A 19208-nucleotide genomic window follows, 5' to 3' on the forward strand; every position below is an offset into this window, starting at 1 on the left:
TTCAGTTTTATTTCCACTTTTATAAATTGGTACAATGTTCGCTCTCTTCCACTCTAAGGGCACTTTTCCTGTGTTTATAGAGCATGTTATTATGTCATAAATTGGTTCCAATAATTAATTTTTACACTCTTTTAGCACTTGAGCAGAGATTTCATCCAGTCCCACAGCTTTCCTTCCATTTAAAGTTTTCATCGGCTGCAACAGTTCCCCTTTCTCAACCTTTATATAATTTAGCTTCTCTTCATTATACTTTTCGAGCCCCCTGTCTAAGTCGGTCTCTTTCGTAAATACTTTATGAAAATTTTTATTTAATATTTCAGCAATTTCACCGTCCTAATCGTAGAATACATTTTTTCTTTTAGTCTTTCCACTCCTTCATTTCTTTTTAGCTTCCAATTTATGAATTTAAAAAACATTTTTGGTTCCTCCTTACAACTAGAAACTATTCTTTTTTCAAAATTAGCTTCCTCTTCTCTCCTTATTTTCACATTCATTTCTTTCTTTTTTATATTTTTCTCTGTTATTCTTATTTGGTCTTTTCTTTAAATTCATCCATGTCTTATTTCTGTTTCGTTTTGCTGTTTCACACCTCCATCCAAACCATGTTTTCTCTCCTTTAGCTTTTACTGTATAGTATGGAACTCATACAGTCAAACCTCACTATCTGCGCACATGTGGGCGGTCTGAAGGCGCGCAAATGGCGAATGCGCAAATGGCGAACTTGATAACCTATGTGGAAAAATACATATGGGTGGTCACGGCCTACCCCCCCCCCCTTCCAAAAAAAAAAAAAAAAAAGTCTGCTGGCAGGAATCACGTCATACTCACGGCCAATCTCTCGCTTTTATCTTCCACTGTCCACCTTCTTAATCCCTTCCACCTGTGCTATGGTCATCATCAGGTTCTTCCGGGGCATGGGCTTCGATGACGCTGCTTGCAGCATGATGGTGGTGCAAAGGTGAGGCAGAAAACATCGAATAATTGCAGTCACCTTGAGACGAGGAGAGGCGATCGGGTTAAGGCGGGAAACGACATGTTGTGTACGTTGGCAGTGTTCTTCACTGGCAGCAGAGGGCGCGGGGGTGGTAGACAGTTGTACCTCGCCAGCGGACGCCATTTTGCTGCCAGAACAGCTAGTAAACATCCTCAGAAGATCAACGGACGCCATTTTGCTGCCAGAACAGCTAGTAAACGTACTCAGATCAGTGGATGCCATTTTGCTGCCAGAACAGCTAGTAAACGTACTCAGATCAGTGGATGCCATTTTGCTGCCAGAACAGCTAGTAAACATCCTCAGAAGATCAACGGACGCCATTTTGCTGCCAGAACAGCTAGTAAACATCCTCAGAAGATCAACGGACGCCATTTTGCTGCCAGAACAGCTAGTAAACATCCTCAGAAGATCAACGGACGCCATTTTGCTGCCAGAACAGCTAGTAAACATCCTCAGAAGATCAACGGACGCCATTTTGCTGCCAGAACAGCTAGTAAACATCCTCAGAAGATCAACGGACGCCATTTTGCTGCCAGAACAGCTAGTAAACATCCTCAGAAGATCAACGGACGCCATTTTGCTGCCAGAACAGCTAGTAAACATCCTCAGAAGATCAACGGACACCATTTTGCTGCCAGAACAGCTAGTAAACATCCTCAGAAGATCAACGGACACCATTTTGCTGCTAGAACAGCTAGTAAACATCCTCAGAAGATCAACGGACACCATTTTGCTGCCAGAACAGCTAGTAAACATCCTCAGAAGATCAACGGACACCATTTTGCTGCCAGAACAGCTAGTAAACATCCTCAGAAGATCAACGGACACCATTTTGCTGCCAGAACAGCTAGTAAACATCCTCAGAAGATCAACGGACACCATTTTGCTGCCAGAACAGCTAGTAAACATCCTCAGAAGATCAACGGACACCATTTTGCTGCCAGAACAGCTAGTAAACATCCTCAGAAGATCAACGGACACCATTTTGCTGCCAGAACAGCTAGTAAACATCCTCAGAAGATCAACGGACACCATTTTGCTGCTAGAACAGCTAGTAAACATCCTCAGAAGATCAGCAGGCACCATTTTGCTGCCAGAACAGCTAGTAAACATCCTCAGAAGATCAACAGGCACCATTTTGCTGCCAGAACAGCTAGTAAACATCCTCAGAAGATCAACAGGCACCATTTTGCTGCCAGAACAGCTAGTAAACATCCTCAGAAGATCAACGGACACCATTTTGCTGCTAGAACAGCTAGTAAATGTCCTCAGAAGATCAACGGACACCATTTTGCTGCCAGAACAGCTAGTAAACATCCTGAGAAGATCAACGGACACCATTTTGCTGCTAGAACAGCTAGTAAACATCCTCAGAAGATCAACGGACACCATTTTGCTGCTAGAACAGCTAGTAAATGTCCTCAGAAGATCAACGGACACCATTTTGCTGCTAGAACAGCTAGTAAATGTCCTCAGAAGATCAACGGACACCATTTTGCTGCCAGAACAGCTAGTAAACATCCTCAGAAGATCAACGGACACCATTTTGCTGCTAGAACAGCTAGTAAATGTCCTCAAGGTGCACAAAAGGCAAGACCACCTGCACAAATGGTGGGATGATGGCCGCAAATTAAGGCCTCGCAAATGGTGAGGGCGCAAAATGGTGAGTGCGCAAATGGTGAGGTTTTACTGTATCTCTATTCCTCTGTTGTAGATATTCATAAAAAGGTCATATTTCTTTTGAATGTTAGTACTCCTTTTCATATCACTCCAGTCTACCCCGGCAAAGAAAGTCTCGAGTCCAACGTAATCTGCCTTTGCGTAGTTTTTCCTTTTTTCCTTACATACCTCATCTCGATGTTCATATCCTTCCTTAGTTTTCATCTCTAATAGCTCATGGTTGCGCTTTCCCAAGGGGCACACATGACTGACTTCTTCATCTAGCTCAACATTTTTTGTGAAAATTAGGTCTAGTCTCGATGGTTGGTCATCGCCTCTCGGCCTTGTTTTTCCTTTGACCCACTATGTCAGCAGGTTATCTGTTGCCAGCTTCAATAGTTTACTTCCCCAGGTATTTTCTCCACCCTGCGTTGCATAGTCTTCCCAATTCACCTCTTTGCAACTGAAATCTCCCGCTAATATTACCTTTCTATTATTCTTTATTCCGTCTGTCAGTGCCAGTACTGTTTCTTCTAGCATAGCGTTGTATCTTACTTCATTCCAACTTTTGGTTTTAGGGGGGACATAGGCTGTTATTATGTTAGTCTTTTCTCCACTGTTTGCCAGTATCTGCACAGCCATCACTTCTGCACTGTCCTTTCCATATCTCACTTCCGTCACTTTCAGGTTTTGTTTCGTCATTATCATCACTCCTCCTCCCTTTCCTTCTTTCCTATCTTTCCTCCAAATGTTGTACTGTTGTGTGTGTGTGTGTGTGTTAAATGTGCTGGACAAACTGTGGTAAAATTCTGGGGGCATATACTGAATATTGGCTATAAAAAAAAGTGTGTTCAGTTGAAGCTTGCATCTGGAGCCTAGCGAGACGTTTGTAAGCTGCTCTGTGATTGGCTGCCGCTCCTCTCACTCACTTATCACTGACACACTCTTTAAGGCGACACACATCTGTATTTTTTGCTCTAGCTCATCTCATATGCAAGATCAGTCGTTTTGGTTGGTACCATTATACTCAGCAATGATTGTAGATCTCACATATGTTTGTCAATTCTCTGCTAACCAAAAATTAAAGAAATTACAGAGTGGTGAAGTGAAAGATGGAGTTATAAATGTTTATGCCCATTTTATTCTTCGCTGATTATTTCATGGAACTGCTAAACGACAGTTCATAAAAATGGTGGCATCTGATGGGGACAGTTATCCTGAACACGATGGTGTTGTCATATTTTAGATAAAGTGGAAACGAAGTGTGCACTGTGAAGTAAATAAGGGCCGCTTTCACAGTCACTGTTCGTTTTGATTGTTGCCTATGGCGGTGATCGATGCTATAGTTTTCCACGTGAAATTGGCCTATGGGGTAGTGGTGGCTGCAGAGAAAGTGACAGGTGTTGAGAGTGTGTGGTAAGGTGCGGGGCGAGGCTAACCCCGCAGCCGCCACAAGGTGCCGTTGTAAAGGCAATACCTCCGACACCATCACATCACATCACTACCCATCGGCCAGTTTCACGTGGAAATACTAGAGCAGCGATCGCCGCCATTGGTAATGATCAATACAAAGAGGATGACTGTGAAAGCGGCCCTAAGTGCATGTTGTGAAGTATAAAAGTGTGGAAAAGGAGGGCCTAAGAAGCAATACAAAGCATTACAGGTCAAAAGAAGAAGGTCCACTACACTGGCCGGTGTTGCAAGAAATATCTCCCCGCTGAAATTAGTCATTCTGCTGTCCACCACGCATGCGCGCTGTGGGAATACACAGCATTAAAAGTGTTAATTTGCCTGGATATGTTCTTTTTTGTCTGCATGAGGTCTTTGTGAGCAGTGAGGGAAATACGGAAGCAGTAAGCAAGTTGAACCTCTTTGTGAGCTATTTTGCAATTGCGGCGGCAGTTTACGTTCAATAGGCATTGAAAAGTCAATCATGATGTTAATGATTTAATGATATATAACGGAGAGTTAGCAGATTATACCATAACACACAGAAAACTACCAGAAGCTATAGGTTTGTCCAACTGTACCACGGTTGACCGCGAGCAACCACCCTTACATTAGCAGACGACACCACGTGGATCACAAGTGTGTATTCAGAACTGCCACCCAGTTGTAAGGCAGCCGCCTTCAGCTGCGACTTCAGGACGACCTCTTCTCACTTCCCATTTTCTGCCTATTACCAAGGTACGTATTTTGAGATAACAAAGAGAGTAAAGTAAAAAAAAATTGCGATAACAAGGGAGTCAAGACGAAAAAAAAAAAGTAATTTTTTTTCCACGGGCCAGAACCAATACGCGTTTTTTCATGTATTTCAATACCTCGAGTTTCGCGATCCTTGAGTTTAGCGCCATACCTTCGGAATGAAGCAAGCACGAAACTCGAGAAGGTACTGTATAATACTAATAATAACAATAGTAATTCTGTAATAACATAATGAATACTGCTGCAGACCTACTACTTACCATTGTCTTGGGAGTCGCCACTTTCTGGGGTCTGTCTGTTCTGCGTTTAAACCTTGTGTCGATCTCATCAGGCGACTCAAAGTCTGTCAGCTTGGAGGACTTCTTGCGCACCCTTCCTGATCTTGATATTCCTGTGGGTAATAAAAGGTTTAAAACACAAAACACACACCCAAGGTTGAAATACACAGCAATAGTATGGTCGCCAAGTACAAGGCTAAATATGAGGAAAGTAGAGAGGATTCAGGGGGCAGCAGGGCAGTGAGGAGACGTTGGCTAAGTGGTCAGCATACGGGCGTGGTGAGCCCATAGACCAAGGTTCAAGTCCAAGGAAAACACACTGATATTTCAAACCAATGCTGAGTGGCAGAAAATTACCCATTGCCTAGATCTTCAGTCAACAGTAATTTCAATGACTTCATTCAAGAGGAGCACCAGGGGGCAGCATGGGCCATGCAAGAAGCATACATCATGGCAGCCACAATAAATAAAATTTGCCTGCATCACCAACGGGCTGGGGTTGTTCAATAGGCCCCTCGTCTAGAGCCAGAGGGGCGACGTGCCATTTTAACATTTTAGAGTTATGGGTTGTGCGAGACAAGCGTAACCCTCCTCCATAACATACAATCGGCTGTCTGGCAAAAACCGACCATGTGACTGGTTTACAGAGGTATCAATACCATGTACTTTTTCGGCACCAGATAGCAGGTCAGGTCCAAGATTACAAGCCATAGGGGCGAGCACACAAAGTCCCAGGTAGTGCAGATGACTAATAAGCGAGCAGCGTGTGATTACACAACCTCCCGCTTGCCCAAATGGCGGCGCGACTCATGCCTGGGGCCCCAGTCATTCCCCGTACTGAAAACTTTAACACAGTCATTTAATTCCTCGTGGATTTACCCCTATTTTTGTGCTTCAAACAGAAAATCATGAATTCTACATCCAGTGACAGTGACCCGGTGCTCCCTGGACCATCTCTGAAGCGGAAGAAGTGCGTGGAGATGTGGAAGAAGGTGCAGAGGAAGGCAAAATGTGATAGTGGCCAGGATTACAAGAGTGTGAGGGGTATGCCTACGGTATCCAGAGCTGTGGGTCCACCTTGCTATTGCCCACAAAAGTACTATGATTTGGTGGTAATGGACCACATTCAGACCAATTTTGAATATTTCTATGCTTTAGCCTTTCATGATAAACAAACTGAGTACTTAGCACTTCGTGTGATGTCTAGGGACGTGAAATGAAGCAGTATCAAGGATATAATTAAATCAATTAAAAAATAATTATCTTCAATTTGGCAACTAATGTATATTTTGATCTTAATAACATTTTTGATGATTTACATAGTATGTTATTATGCACCTATTATGTTTTATTATTGTAAGTTTTAGATTTTGTTAATACAGTAAAACCCCGATTATCCGAAATGGAAGGGGGGAAGCCTCTTTCGGATAAGCCGATTTTTCGGATAATCCGGATTTATGGCCGCCATTTTGATCGCCGCCAGTTTGATCGTCGGCATTGTGTCTTGCTTTCTCGTTTGGATGAATATCACTTTGATCTTGCACCTTGGTGATGTAGAAAGAAGTGAGGTCGAAGCACAGGTAGAACGCGATGCGACTGCCCAGTGTGAAGTGTGTGACGCGACTGCCGCCGACTGACGATGTAAACAATGAAACCAAACAAACACACGCTACGCTAAACAAAGTAGTACGCTTAAAACATGTGATGTAAATGTTTTATTGTATGTTTGTCTGTGTGTCTCCTTGTCTGGACCAGTGTATGTTGATACTTGTGAGCGTTGCAGATCTGAATTGTGAATGTTGCAGAGTGCGATTGTGAATGGCTGTGCAAGCTTGCAAGTGTGACCTTGATGCATCGTGCAGGTGGAGACACAGTATGATGACTCATATTATCGCGTAACTCGTATGTTGGAAGGGGAATGTGGCATGGAGTGGAGGGGAGTCGTGTTTGTGTCGTTGTCTTGAGAGTACGGTGTGAGAGTAGTCGTGCAGTAGTTTGTTTGTTCGCCGCACCTACGTCCTTGCTGGGGCGAAGGTGCGGACGTGGTGTTGTTGAGAGTTTGTTTAATGTTTTTTGTCTAATACATTGATCTATTCGTTACAAGCTATTTCGGCAATACGTATTAGAAAGCATATTCATTTTAACTGTTCTTATCAATTTTAAATGTGTTAATATATTATGTAGTTACTTTTATTTATTTTTGATGTTTTATAATGTTTTAATATAGAAAAAAAAAAAAATTTTAATTGCATTATCCAGATCAATTTCGGATAATCCGGTTTTTCGGATAATCCGCTTTCGGATAATCGGGGTTTTACTGTATATGTTTTTTTATTTTTTTTATTTAACCTTAGGCTTGCGTTTCCTCTGTCATTAGTTCACTAATTTCTTTCTTACTCGAACATAAAATATTTTTCTATTATCCTAACAAACGTAAGTGTTACTTTTTTGTATCGGGCTTCATTTATTTAATTTTTCTTCTTTTAATAGTTAGGTGCTTTTAGATAATATGGAAAAATATGACCTTTAAAAAAATCTAATCACATACATTTTCTCATTAAGAGTTGAATTTATATAATCCTGAGTTTTGTTAACCCGTACAGTGTTTAGTACGTATATATACATACCTCTTAGGGAAGTGTTTAATACGTAGGTATGCATATGCTTGCTCTTTTGAGCAATTCTACGCCCTTTATTTTTGTTTCTGTATATAACATTTTTCATTGACAGTAAAAAGGAATATTTTGACAAGTCAGTAATGCATGTTTTCATATATATACATATTTTTGGGGCGAGTACTTCCATGGATCGAATGTTTCTAAGATTTTACGGACATTTCGGATAATTTGTTTTCTTTTGATACCAACGTCAACATGGATATAAAATCAAAGGATTACAACAAATTCAAAACTATAGTAATGCAGAGGGGAGGAACTTGTGGTTCAGAGATGTGAAATGGCCTCTCTGGACACGTGCACGCATTCCAACAAAAATCATTATATAAGACGGTACAGGTAAGTTACTTTCTTCTAGGTAATTACTCCTTGATTCTATAATCAGTAGAGCGTGTGGAATTATAAATTACGGTTCAGAGTAATTGGAAATGAAAACTGATCTTCGTAAGCTTCATAGTGTTATGTTGAACTTTCAGAACTACGGGTGTAGTACACACGGCCTTGATGCGAGCAGTGTTGCTTGATGTGCATCCAACCATTTTGTTGATCTTACAATTCCTGTTTTATTTTAGGTTTTTGTGATGTAAAGAAGTACTTATACATTACTCATGCTTTAGGGTTGTGGGAAGTGTTTATAAAGGCTTTAAAAAAAATTAAAATAAATTTCCTTTTCCTGGTATGACATTGTGAGCTCTGAAATGGAGAAAAATAAGAGGACAAAAACTCTAGGGTAGCCGTGCTTCCATTCCTCACATATAAATAATATATATATCAAATGACATGTAATTTATTTTACATTTTATGGGGAAAATAAAAAAAATATGAAAAAAATGCAACCTGGCATGACCTCTATCTATGACAAAAGACGACACTGTATGGGTTAATGTCATGCAAAAAATAAAAGTGAAAAACATTTTAAAATTTATTCATACTTAGTTTTGAGAAAAACGCATTTGAAGTTTGGTTTTCATTTTCGTGCCCCAGTGAAGTTACAGTGCTGCAAACATGCTTTTCTATGAATGTTATGGGTTCAATAATCACATACGGTACCAATGCATGTATATAATGATATGACACCTGGTCCCCCTTTATAGAAGGCATTAGTTGCTCAAGGGCGAGGGTGCCAGGACGCGCCAAGCCCCTCATTGTCGCCTGGTTTGGTCGAAAAGTTCCCCTGTGCATAATCCTCACTGGTACTTCCACTGTCCTACTTCCTCTTCCTTTTCTTCCCCTTGGTTGGAGTCATTCTTCTTTTCTTTCTGAGTTCCAGTCCTTGTTCTATGCATACAGCTGAGGTTCCCTTCCAACCAGTGTTCTCCGCACACTGAGGGTGGAGGCCGTAGAGCCTTGAGCCTTGATATGATGAGAGGCACCAACTAAAGCCGGTATTTCACGGGAACGGTTTTGCTCAGGACCCAGACCTTCGGGCGGTGACTTTCGCGCAGCTGCTGTGCGAACATGACATGCACTAATCACACGAGGATGCTACGTACGTTTGATGGGCATTGAGCAATCTTGGTCTTGACCTTGACTTTCAGGGACCGTATACCCACTTTCAAGTAGAAATAAATGTTGATTAATTTCTGTCGGTCATATTATGTTTTAGTATAGTTATTTGTACACCGAAAACAAAAATGCATTTACATTAAATTCACACCTCACCCTTCCTCCCTCCCTCCCTCACCTCACTAAGATGAATGAGATGAATTTGAGAGTTGCTCAGTTGATACAAATACGGCTGGAGATATAAATGTAATAGTTACCAGTTTTAAAGACAGAGAAAGCAGAAGGTGAATGAATCACAAGTGCTCATGAGTAGTATTGTGGAGCGACAACATTGGATTGCAAAATTCTTATCAGAACCTAACTAGGAATAAATATGATATATGCAAGGTCCCTCCCTACCTATAACAACTCAAAGTAGTATAAGTAGAGAGAGAGAGAGAGAGAGAGAGAGAGAGAGAGAGAGAGAGAGATTTACATAGAAAATCAGACCACACAGACCCCATGGTTCAGACTAGGTGGTCTGTCCTTAAACCTAAGTGAATCTACACTAATCAGATGTCTCCAAAACGTTGCTTTTCTACTCTAGTTAATATTAAGTTCAAGGATGTGACGGTCGAACTTGTTTTTAAAGGAGTCAATCGTGTTACACTGGACCACTGATGGTGGGAGCTTGTTCCATTCTCACACTACAACGTTGATGAAGAAAAATTTGGTGCAGTCTGAATTTACTTGTCTACATTTGAGTTTTATGCCATTGTTCCTCGTTCACAAAGTGTCATCGATCATAAACAATTTTGTTCTGTCTACATTCATGAAACCATTAAGTATTTTAAAACATTTGATCAGTTTTCCTCGGAGGCGACGTTTCTCAAAAGAGAACATGTTAAGGGTGGAAAGCCTTTCTTCGTAGGATTTGTTGCGCAAGGAAGGGATCATTTTTGTTGCCCGACGCTGAACACCTAATTTAGCAATGTCCTTTGCATGGTGAGGAGACCAAAACTGTACCGCATATTCCAAGTGGGGTCTGACTAAACTATTGTAGAGCAGAAGTATTACATCTTTATTCTTGAATAAAAAGTTTCTTTTAATGAAGCCCAACATTCTGCTCGCTTTATTTGCTGCATCAATGCATTGATGTGAGAATTTGAGGTTTGACGCGATTTTGACCCCCAGGTCCTTAATGCATTGAACGCTTGTGAGTTTAATGCCGCGCATTTCGTAATCAAACTTCTTATTTCTTGTTCTAACTTGAAGGACCTGGCACTTGTCTACATTAAAGGGCATCTCCCATCTATCAGACCAAGATGAAATTTTGTGCAAATCCTCTTGGAGGCTTTGCCTGTCTTCGTCAGTGAGAACCAAGTTACCAATCTTTGTGTCGTCTGCAAATTTACTAATGCGATTATTGAGTCCAACATCCACATCGTTGATGTAAATAATGAAGAGCACTGGGCCAAGAACCGAGCCCTGAGGGCCGCCACTAGTTACCGGCGCCCACTCTGAGTTAAATCCGTCAATCACCACTCTTTGTTGTCTGTTGCTCAACCAATTCGTGACCCTTTGGTTTACTTGACCGTCAATACCTATTTCCTTTAATTTATAAAGTAATTTATGATGTGGGACTTTATCAAACACTTTCTGGAAATCAAGATAGACTACATCCAATGATTTGGTTACGTCAAAAACTGAGAAGAGGTCGTTATAAAAGGTCAATTGATTTGATAGGCAGGATCTTTTGTTACGGAAGCCATGTTGTGAGTCCCCAATTAATGAGTGGCTTTCAAGGCAACTCACAATTTTGTCTCTAATTATGCTCTCAAGTAGCTTACCTACAATTGAAGTTAGACTAATGGGTCGGTAGTTACCTGGTATTTTTTTGTCTCCTTTCTTAAAAATCGGTGTCACGTTAGCCTTTTTCCAATCCGAAGGGACGATGCCTTGTCGCAAGGACATATTGAATATGGTTGTGAGGGAGGAGAGTATTTCGCTCTTTGTTTCTTTAAGCAGTATAGGATATACTTTATCGGGTCCGGGACTTTTATTTGTTTTAAGTGAATGGAGAGCTTTAAGGACTTCATCAGTTGTTATTTCAAAATTAGGCAATGCATGCTCGAGATTTACATTAGTACTAGTGTTGGTGGTAGTGGGAGGAAGACTGTTAGTATTAAACACCGAGGAAAAGTAATTGTTCGAGAGGTTTGCAATGTGTTGGCTGGCAGTCACTTGGGCACCGTCGCTGTTTGTTAAAAGTCCAACTCCACTTTTGATCGCCTTTCTGTTGTTTATGTAACTGAAGAAAGATTTCGGATTATTTTTACAGTTGGCTGCAATATTTTCTTCATATCTACGCTTTGCCTAACATACTAATCTTTTTACTCGTCGCCTGGCATCGTTATAAAGTCTAATGTTTTGGGGCGTGCTTTGTTCTTTCTTTAACCTGTAAAACAATTTTCTCTCCTTGACTGAGTGTTTAGTTTCGCTATTAAACCAAAGTGGGCTTTTATTAGTGTTAATTCGCTTCTCGCACAAAAGGACGAATGTGTTCTGCTGAGTAAGTGATTCTTAAAGCTTAGCCAGGCTTCCTCTACATTGCCGTCATCTGATAGTTGTATTTCTGTTAGTTTTTGTCGGATTTCTACGAAGTTAGCTCTTTTGAAATTGGGCACCTTTACTTTATTTTCAGTCACTGATGTTTGAGCTCTAATGTCGACGCGCACTAATTTATGATCGCAAGAACCGAGGTGTTCTCCTACCATGACATTACTGACTAGGTTATCTTGGGTCATTATAACAAGGTCAAGTATGTTATTTTGTTGAGTTGGTTCAGAAACCAGAAAATTATCTAAGCCAAATGGCTTAGATAATTTTCTTCTAGAAATTCGATCATTCCATGTGACTCGCCTTCTGTACCTGACAGTGTCGCCCAGTCGATATGAGGGAGGTTAAAGTCTTCTAATATCAGTGAGTCGTTATTAAGTGACTGCCTTAAAACGCTGTACATTTCAAGGTCGTCATCGAGTGATTGCCCGGGAGGCCTGTAGGTGACATATTTAAATAGACTTTTTTTTATATTTAAACTGACTTTTAGATTTAGATTTAGATTTAGAGAGAGAGAGAGAGAGAGAGAGAGAGAGAGAGAGAGAGAGAGAGAAAGCGAGATCGAGCGAGAGCTATCTATAAACTACTATAAACAATCTATGAAGCTACATATAAAAATTCAAAGTAGTACAATAAAGTGGAGAGAGAGAGAGAGAGAGAGAGAGAGAGAGAGAGAGAGAGAGAGAGAGAGAGAGAGAGAGAGAGAGAGAGAGAGAGAGAGAGAGAGAGAGAGAGAGAGAGAGAGAGAGAGGAGAGGAGAGAGAGGAGGAGAGGAGGGAGAGAGAGAGAGGCGATGAGCTACGCCATTGAGGTGGAGGAGCAGTTGAACCAGCCGCCAATCAGGGTAGAGGAGTGAGCGGCCTGGCTACCTGTGCAGCAGAAAATAGCTCCAGCCTATCCGTTCTAGTACCCCCTCTGGTTCATGAGCACGAGTCCACTCCATGAACTTTTGTTCATGGATGGGGCATGCTGCACCAAAAGTATCCCCGTGAAATACTGGCTTAAGTTGTGTGATTCACTAGAATGCATTGATAAGTCATTATTATGCATTTTTCATTGCAAAAACACACAGTAATGACCCCCAGAGTGCCACGCCCACACATGGGGTGTTTAAATCCCTTCGCTAGGGGCATTTAAATTTATGGTAGACAAAAAAATACACTACCACTCTGAGCATTTAGGCCATTAGATGTTGGGACATGGAATTCAATATCAAATATATTTTCAATTTTTATTTTAATATTCGACGGCAAACTCTCACCTTCACATAAGCAATTAAATCTAACCTTTCCTGACCTAACTTAACTAATCTAACCTAACCATACCTGACCTGCGCTCCACTGCCAAAATGATACAGAAATAAAATTCCTTAGCCATAAAGGACAGCTGGCAGGAATTCCTGCTCGGGCGAATAAAGGCAGAAAGGAGGGGTGCGGGAATTCTCATCTTCCAGTTTCCCACCAAGACTTGTACTCCCCAACATCATATCTCCGTCGTGCTCCCTAAGTTTCTTCCATCATGTAAATGAAAGATTGGTGATGTAAAAGCACTAAAAACACTATTTTGACAAATTTTATCAGTAATACTTTCTAAGAAGTCCGCCTCCCCCTCCGCCACTCCAGCCCCCCCTACCCCCCAAGACAAGCTTGGGGAGCTGTGGGGAACCGGGGTTTGGGGGGGAAGCCAAAATCACTGATATATGGGCTTCCAAAATTTCCTTAGAAAAATCCCTAAATTAATGAAAATTCCCTACATGTGGGGGGGGGGTCCAGGCGGGGGCGCAGACGACCTTGGTTAGGAGGTCGTAAAGCTTGGTTGGAGTAGTTTAAATATGGGTTAAGATTTGTTTTAGGTCCGTGCCAGTATCTCATTACCTACCTTATGAAACATCAGTATCTCTTTATATATCTTTTCTACAAACCTTCAACAGTCATGGAAACGCTTCGAAAATCCAATTCAAGGACTTTTTTTTTTACTCTTGAAAATAGGGGATAATGTTTACGAAAGCGTGTTGCCTCCTCTGGCGACGGCCGCGGCGACGCTGCAGCCGGTGTTATGAGAAATACCTACTCGCTGAAATAGGTCACACATACATGTTGACATGTTTGGGGGGGGGGTCTAGGGGGGGCTTAGCCCCCCCGTTAGTAGGTCGTAAAGTTTGGTTGGAGTAGTTTAAATATGCTCCCCGACCCTAAACCCTCTGCGAGCTATTTTACGGCTGCGGTGGCTGCAGCGTCGCCGCGGCCGCCGCCAGAGGAGGCGACGCGCTTTCATAAACATTATCCCCTATTTACAAGAGTAAAAAAAAGTCCTTGAAAAATCCAATTCATGACTGTTGAAGATTTGTAGAAAAGATACATGAAGAGATACTGATGTTTCATAAAGTAGATTATGAGATACTGGCACGGACCTAAAACGAATCTTTACCTAAATATGCTCCCCACAAAAAAAAAATTTCCGGCGCATCATACATGTGGGGGGTCCAGAGGGGGGTGCAGCCCCCCTTGGTTAGCAGGGGGGCAGGGGGGGGGGGGCTGTTAGGTTATAAAGTTAGGACTTTCCTTACTTTCGAGACCAGGGAATTTTCCTTCATTTAGGGATTTTGGTTAAGATTCGTTTTAGGTCCGTGCCAGTATCTCATTACCTACCTTATGAAACATCAGTATCTCTTCATATATATTTTCTACAAACCTTCAACAGTCATGGAAACGCTTTGAAAATCCAATTCAAGGACTTTTTTTTAACTCTTGAAAATAGGGGATAATGTTTACGAAAGCGTGTCGCCTCCTCTGGCGGCGGTGCAGCCGGTGTTGTGAGAAATACCTCCTTGCTAAAATAAGTCACATATACATGTGGGGGGGGGGTCCAGGGGGGGGGCATAGCCCCCCCTGGTTAGAAGGGGGGGTCGTAAAGTAAAGTAAAGTAAAGTAAAGTTCGGTTGGAGTAGTTTAAATATGCTCCCCGACCCTAAACCCTCTGCGAGCTATTTTACGGCTGCGGCGGCTGCAGCGTCGTCGCAGCCGCCGCCAGAGGAGGCGACGCGCTTCCGTAAACATTATCCCCTATTTTCAAGAGTAAAAAAAAAGTCCTTGAATTGGATTTTGAAAGCGTTTCTATGACTGTTGAAGGTTTGTAGAAAAGATATATGAAGAGATAGTGATGTTTCATAAAGTAGATTATGAGATACTGGCACGGACCTAATACGAATCTTTACCGGGATTTTTCTAGGGAAATTTTGGAAACCCATTTTTCAGTGATTTTGGCTTCCCCCCCAAACCCCGGTTCCCCACAGTTCCCCAGACTTGTCCTGGGGGGTAGGGGGGGCTAGAGTGGCAGAGGGGGAGGCGGACTTCTTAGTAAGTATTACCATTTTATCAAAGCAGCACACACTCTGTGAGCAGAAAATCACCCTCTATCCCATCTTAAGTGGTTAATATGGTACATCCCCCCTTAACCAAATCCTACGATATTTTGAAAATAATGTCTCACAAACGAGTAACTTGCGACAGAAAGCAATACAGCAGTGTTGTATGTGTACAAAGCACTTCATTAGCACAAAGGTCTCCACAGTGAGACAGGTAAAGTCTGCCATTTCCCGTTGGTGAGGTTTCAGGCCCGGGCCGCTGCTAATTTAACTTTTACCTAACCGAATCCAACCTGACCTGTGCCCCGCTTTCCGAATGGTATAAACCGAAATAAACCCCAAACGTCGTCAATTTGCGATTCATAATGAAAAGATTTAGAGGACAATTCGGTATTAGTCAGGCGAGATGGCCGTAACACATTTAAGGTACCGTAACCATGAACAAAGTCCTCACCTGTAGCCTCACTGGTCTTGTTTTTCGTGGGGCTGTCCATCTCGCAAGTCCCTAGCAGCCACTGAGGAACGAGGTGTAAATGGCACACAAACAGTCAAACAATTAAGCCACCACTAGACCAGCGAGTCCTTCAAAGACTGCACCGTTGTTGTTAGGAGTTAACTCGCAGCTGCAAAATAGCTCGCAGAGAGTGGGTCAACTTGCTTACATTTTTATATTTCATTCTCTGCTACCATTTACTTATCCTGTTTCGGCTCCAATACATGGCACAAACATCAGATAAATACTTTTAAACAAGAGAAGGCTTTAAAACACACGAGTAATGCAGATATTACCCACGTTGATTTTGACTAGTTTTTGCTTCTTTTGTCCGCTGGTCTGGTGTGTTGGCTTCTTGCAGGCAATATCAAGCATCACAAGTGGACAAACTTGAACAAAACCATGCAAATGAACATGTTTTTCCGCTGTGTATTCTCAAATGCGCATGCGTACTGGACATAAAAGCGACATATTTCTGCGAGGAGGTATTTCTCGCAGCACCGACGCCATATTTGTCCCATTTTTCGCCGCGCTTTTCAAACACTTGCAAAAGCTTTCTCCCGTATTTGTTTCACAGTCATAGGGGTAGTCCAACGAAACTGAGGTAGCCGGGAGTGCTCCCCAATGGAGCTTACCAATGCAATTGATTAGTAATAGCGTCTTCCATTTAGCGTAGGTACAGGGAGCTCCTTGGTGGGTTGAAGGAGGGTGGCAGGAGATTCATTATGTCCGGTGTGCTGCCCAAGGCCAGGTGTGGGGGGGAGTGGGCCTCGCGGGTCATGGGCCTGAACCGCAGGGTGAAGGCCCTGTGTGAGGGCATGGGGGGTCAGTTCCTAGACGGGTGGGATAGCTTCAGGGGACGGGGGGAGCTGTTTTCAATGAACGGAAAGCACCTGCAGGAAGGGGGCAGATAGATTCAGCACAGAGCTGGGCACTTAATTCCGATCATCAGTCCGATCGTCCGATCTTCCGATCTGATCGGAACAGCAATTGGCGATCGGAATGCAAAGATTGGATCATCTTTGTAAAAGGTAATCGGACTGTGGAGATCGGAACTTCACAAACTAACTTCCGATCACCGATCGCAGAAAAGAAAGTGGTCAACGTTGTCATGGCAACAAGTTTTACATAGATTTACATAGAAAATCAGACCACACAGACCCCATGGTCCAGACTTGGTGGTCTGTCCTTAAACCTAAGTGATTTTACATTAATCAGAAGACTCCAAAACGTTGCATTTCTACTCTAGTTGATATTAAGTTGAAGGAAGTGACGGTCGAGCTTATTTTTGAAGGAGTCAATCGTGTTACACTGGACCACTGATGGTGGAAGCTTATTCCATTCTCGCACTACAACGTTGGTGAAGAAAAATTTGGTGCAATCTGAATTTACTTGTCTACATCTGAGTTTTACGCCATTGTTCCTCGTGCGCAGACTGTCATCGATCATAAACAATGTTGATCTGTCTACATTCGTGAAACCATTAAGTATTTTAAAACATTCGATCAATTTTCCTCGGAGGCGACGTTTCTCAAGAGAGAACATGTTAAGATAGAAAGCCTTTCTTCGTAGGATTTGTTGCGCAAGGAAGGGATCATTTTCGTTGCCCGACGCTGAACACCTTCTAATTTAGCAATATCCCTTGCATGGTGGTTGGACCAAAACTGTACCGCATATTCCAAGTGGGGTCTGACTAAACTGTTGTAGAGCGGGAGTATTACATCTTTATTCTTGAATACAAAGTTTCTTTTAATGAAGCCCAACATTCTGTTCGCTTTATTTGCTGCATCGATGCATTGCTGTGAGAATTTGAGGTTTGACGCGATTTTGACCCCCAAGTCTTTGACGCATTGAACGCTTTTGAGTTTAACGCCGCGCATTTCGTATTCGAACTTCTTATTCCTCGTTCCAACTTGAAGGACCTGGCACTTGTCTACGTTAAAGGGCATCTCCCATCTATCCGACCAAACTGAAATTTTGTGCAAATCCTCTTGGAGGCTTTGCCTGTCTTCGTCAGTGAGAACCGAGTTACCAATCTTTGTGTCGTCTGCAAATTTACTAATGCGGTTATTGAGTCCAACATCCACGTCGTTGATGTAAATAATGAAGAGCACTGGGCCAAGGACCGAGCCCTGAGGACGCCACTAGTGACAGGCGCCCACTCTGAGTTAAATCCGTCAATCACTACTCTTTGTTGTCTGTTGCTCAACCAATTCGCGATCCATTGGTTTACTTGACCGTCAATACCTATTTGCTTTAATTTGTAAAGTAATTTATGATGCGGGACTTTATCAAACGCTTTCTGAAATCAAGATACACTACGTCCAGTGATTTGGTTACGTCATAAACAGTGAAGAGGTCGTTATAAAAGGTTAATAGGTTTGATAGGCAGGATCTTTTGTTTCGGAAGCCATGTTGTGAGTCCCCAATCAATGAGTGGCTTTCAAGGTAACTCACAATTTGTCTCTAATTATGCCCTCAAGTAGCTTACCTACAACCGAAGTTAGACTAATGGGCCTGTAATTACCTGGTACTTTTTGTCTCCTTTCTTGAAAATCGGTGTCACGTTAGCCTTTTTCCAATCTGAAGGGACGATGCCTTGTCGCAAGGACATATTGAATACGGTTGTGAGGGAGGAGTATTTCGCTCTTCGTTTCTTTCAGCAGAGTTGGATATACTTTGTCAGGTCCAGGACTTTTATTTGTTTTAAGTGAATGGAGAGCTTTAAGGACTTCATCGGTTGTTATTTCAAAATTAGGCAATGCATGCTCGAGATTTACAATAGTACTGGTGTTGGTGGTAGCGAGAGGAAGCCTGTTAGTATTAAACACCGAGGAAAAGTAATTGTTTAAGAGGTTTGCAATGTGTTGGCTGTCAGTCACTAGTGCACCGTCGCTGTTTGTTAAAGGTCCAATACCACTTTTGATCGCCTTTCTGTTGTTTATGTAACTGAAGAAAGATTTCGGGTTATTTTTATAGTTGGCTGCAATATTTTCTTCATATCTACGCTTTGCCTGACCTACTAGTCTTTTTACTCGTCGCCTGGCATCATTATAGAGTCTAATGTTCTCGGGCGTGCTTTGTTCTTTCTTTAACCTGTAAAACAATTTTCTCTCATTGACTGATTGTTTAATTTCGCTATTAAACCACGGTGGGCCTTCTCGCACAAGGGGACGAATGTGTTCTGCTGAGTGAGTAAGTGATTTTTAAGGCTTAGCCAGGCTTCCTCTACGTTGCCGTCATCTGATAGTTGTATTTCTGTTAGTTTTGTCGGATTTCTAGTTAGCTCTTTTGAAATTGGGCACCTTTACTTTATTTTCAGTCACTGATGATTGAGCTTTAATGTCGACGCGCACTAATTTATGATCGCAAGAACCGAGGTGTTCTCCTACCGTGACACTACTGACAAGGTTATCTTGGGTCGTTATAACAAGGT

General features: G+C 42.1%; 1 protein-coding gene across 3 annotated transcripts in view; it reads right to left on the reverse strand.

The window, feature by feature from the left end:
• LOC127006495 (HMG box-containing protein 4-like) overlaps positions 1–15894 on the reverse strand; it is a 183478-nt gene extending 167584 nt beyond the window's left edge. For all 3 annotated transcript variants that reach the window (XM_050876429.1, XM_050876428.1, XM_050876430.1), the window contains exons 1-2: positions 15734–15894; positions 5119–5249 (exon numbers count right to left, since the gene is read on the reverse strand). In XM_050876429.1, coding sequence (XP_050732386.1) covers positions 5119–5249; positions 15734–15773 — 171 coding nt within the window. In that variant the 5' untranslated portion in view covers positions 15774–15894. The remainder of the gene's footprint in view (positions 1–5118; positions 5250–15733) is intronic.
• Positions 15895–19208: the final 3314 nt, after the last annotated feature.

This window comes from Eriocheir sinensis, chromosome 33 (genome assembly GCF_024679095.1).
Source record: "Eriocheir sinensis breed Jianghai 21 chromosome 33, ASM2467909v1, whole genome shotgun sequence".
NCBI lineage: Eukaryota > Metazoa > Arthropoda > Malacostraca > Decapoda > Varunidae > Eriocheir > Eriocheir sinensis.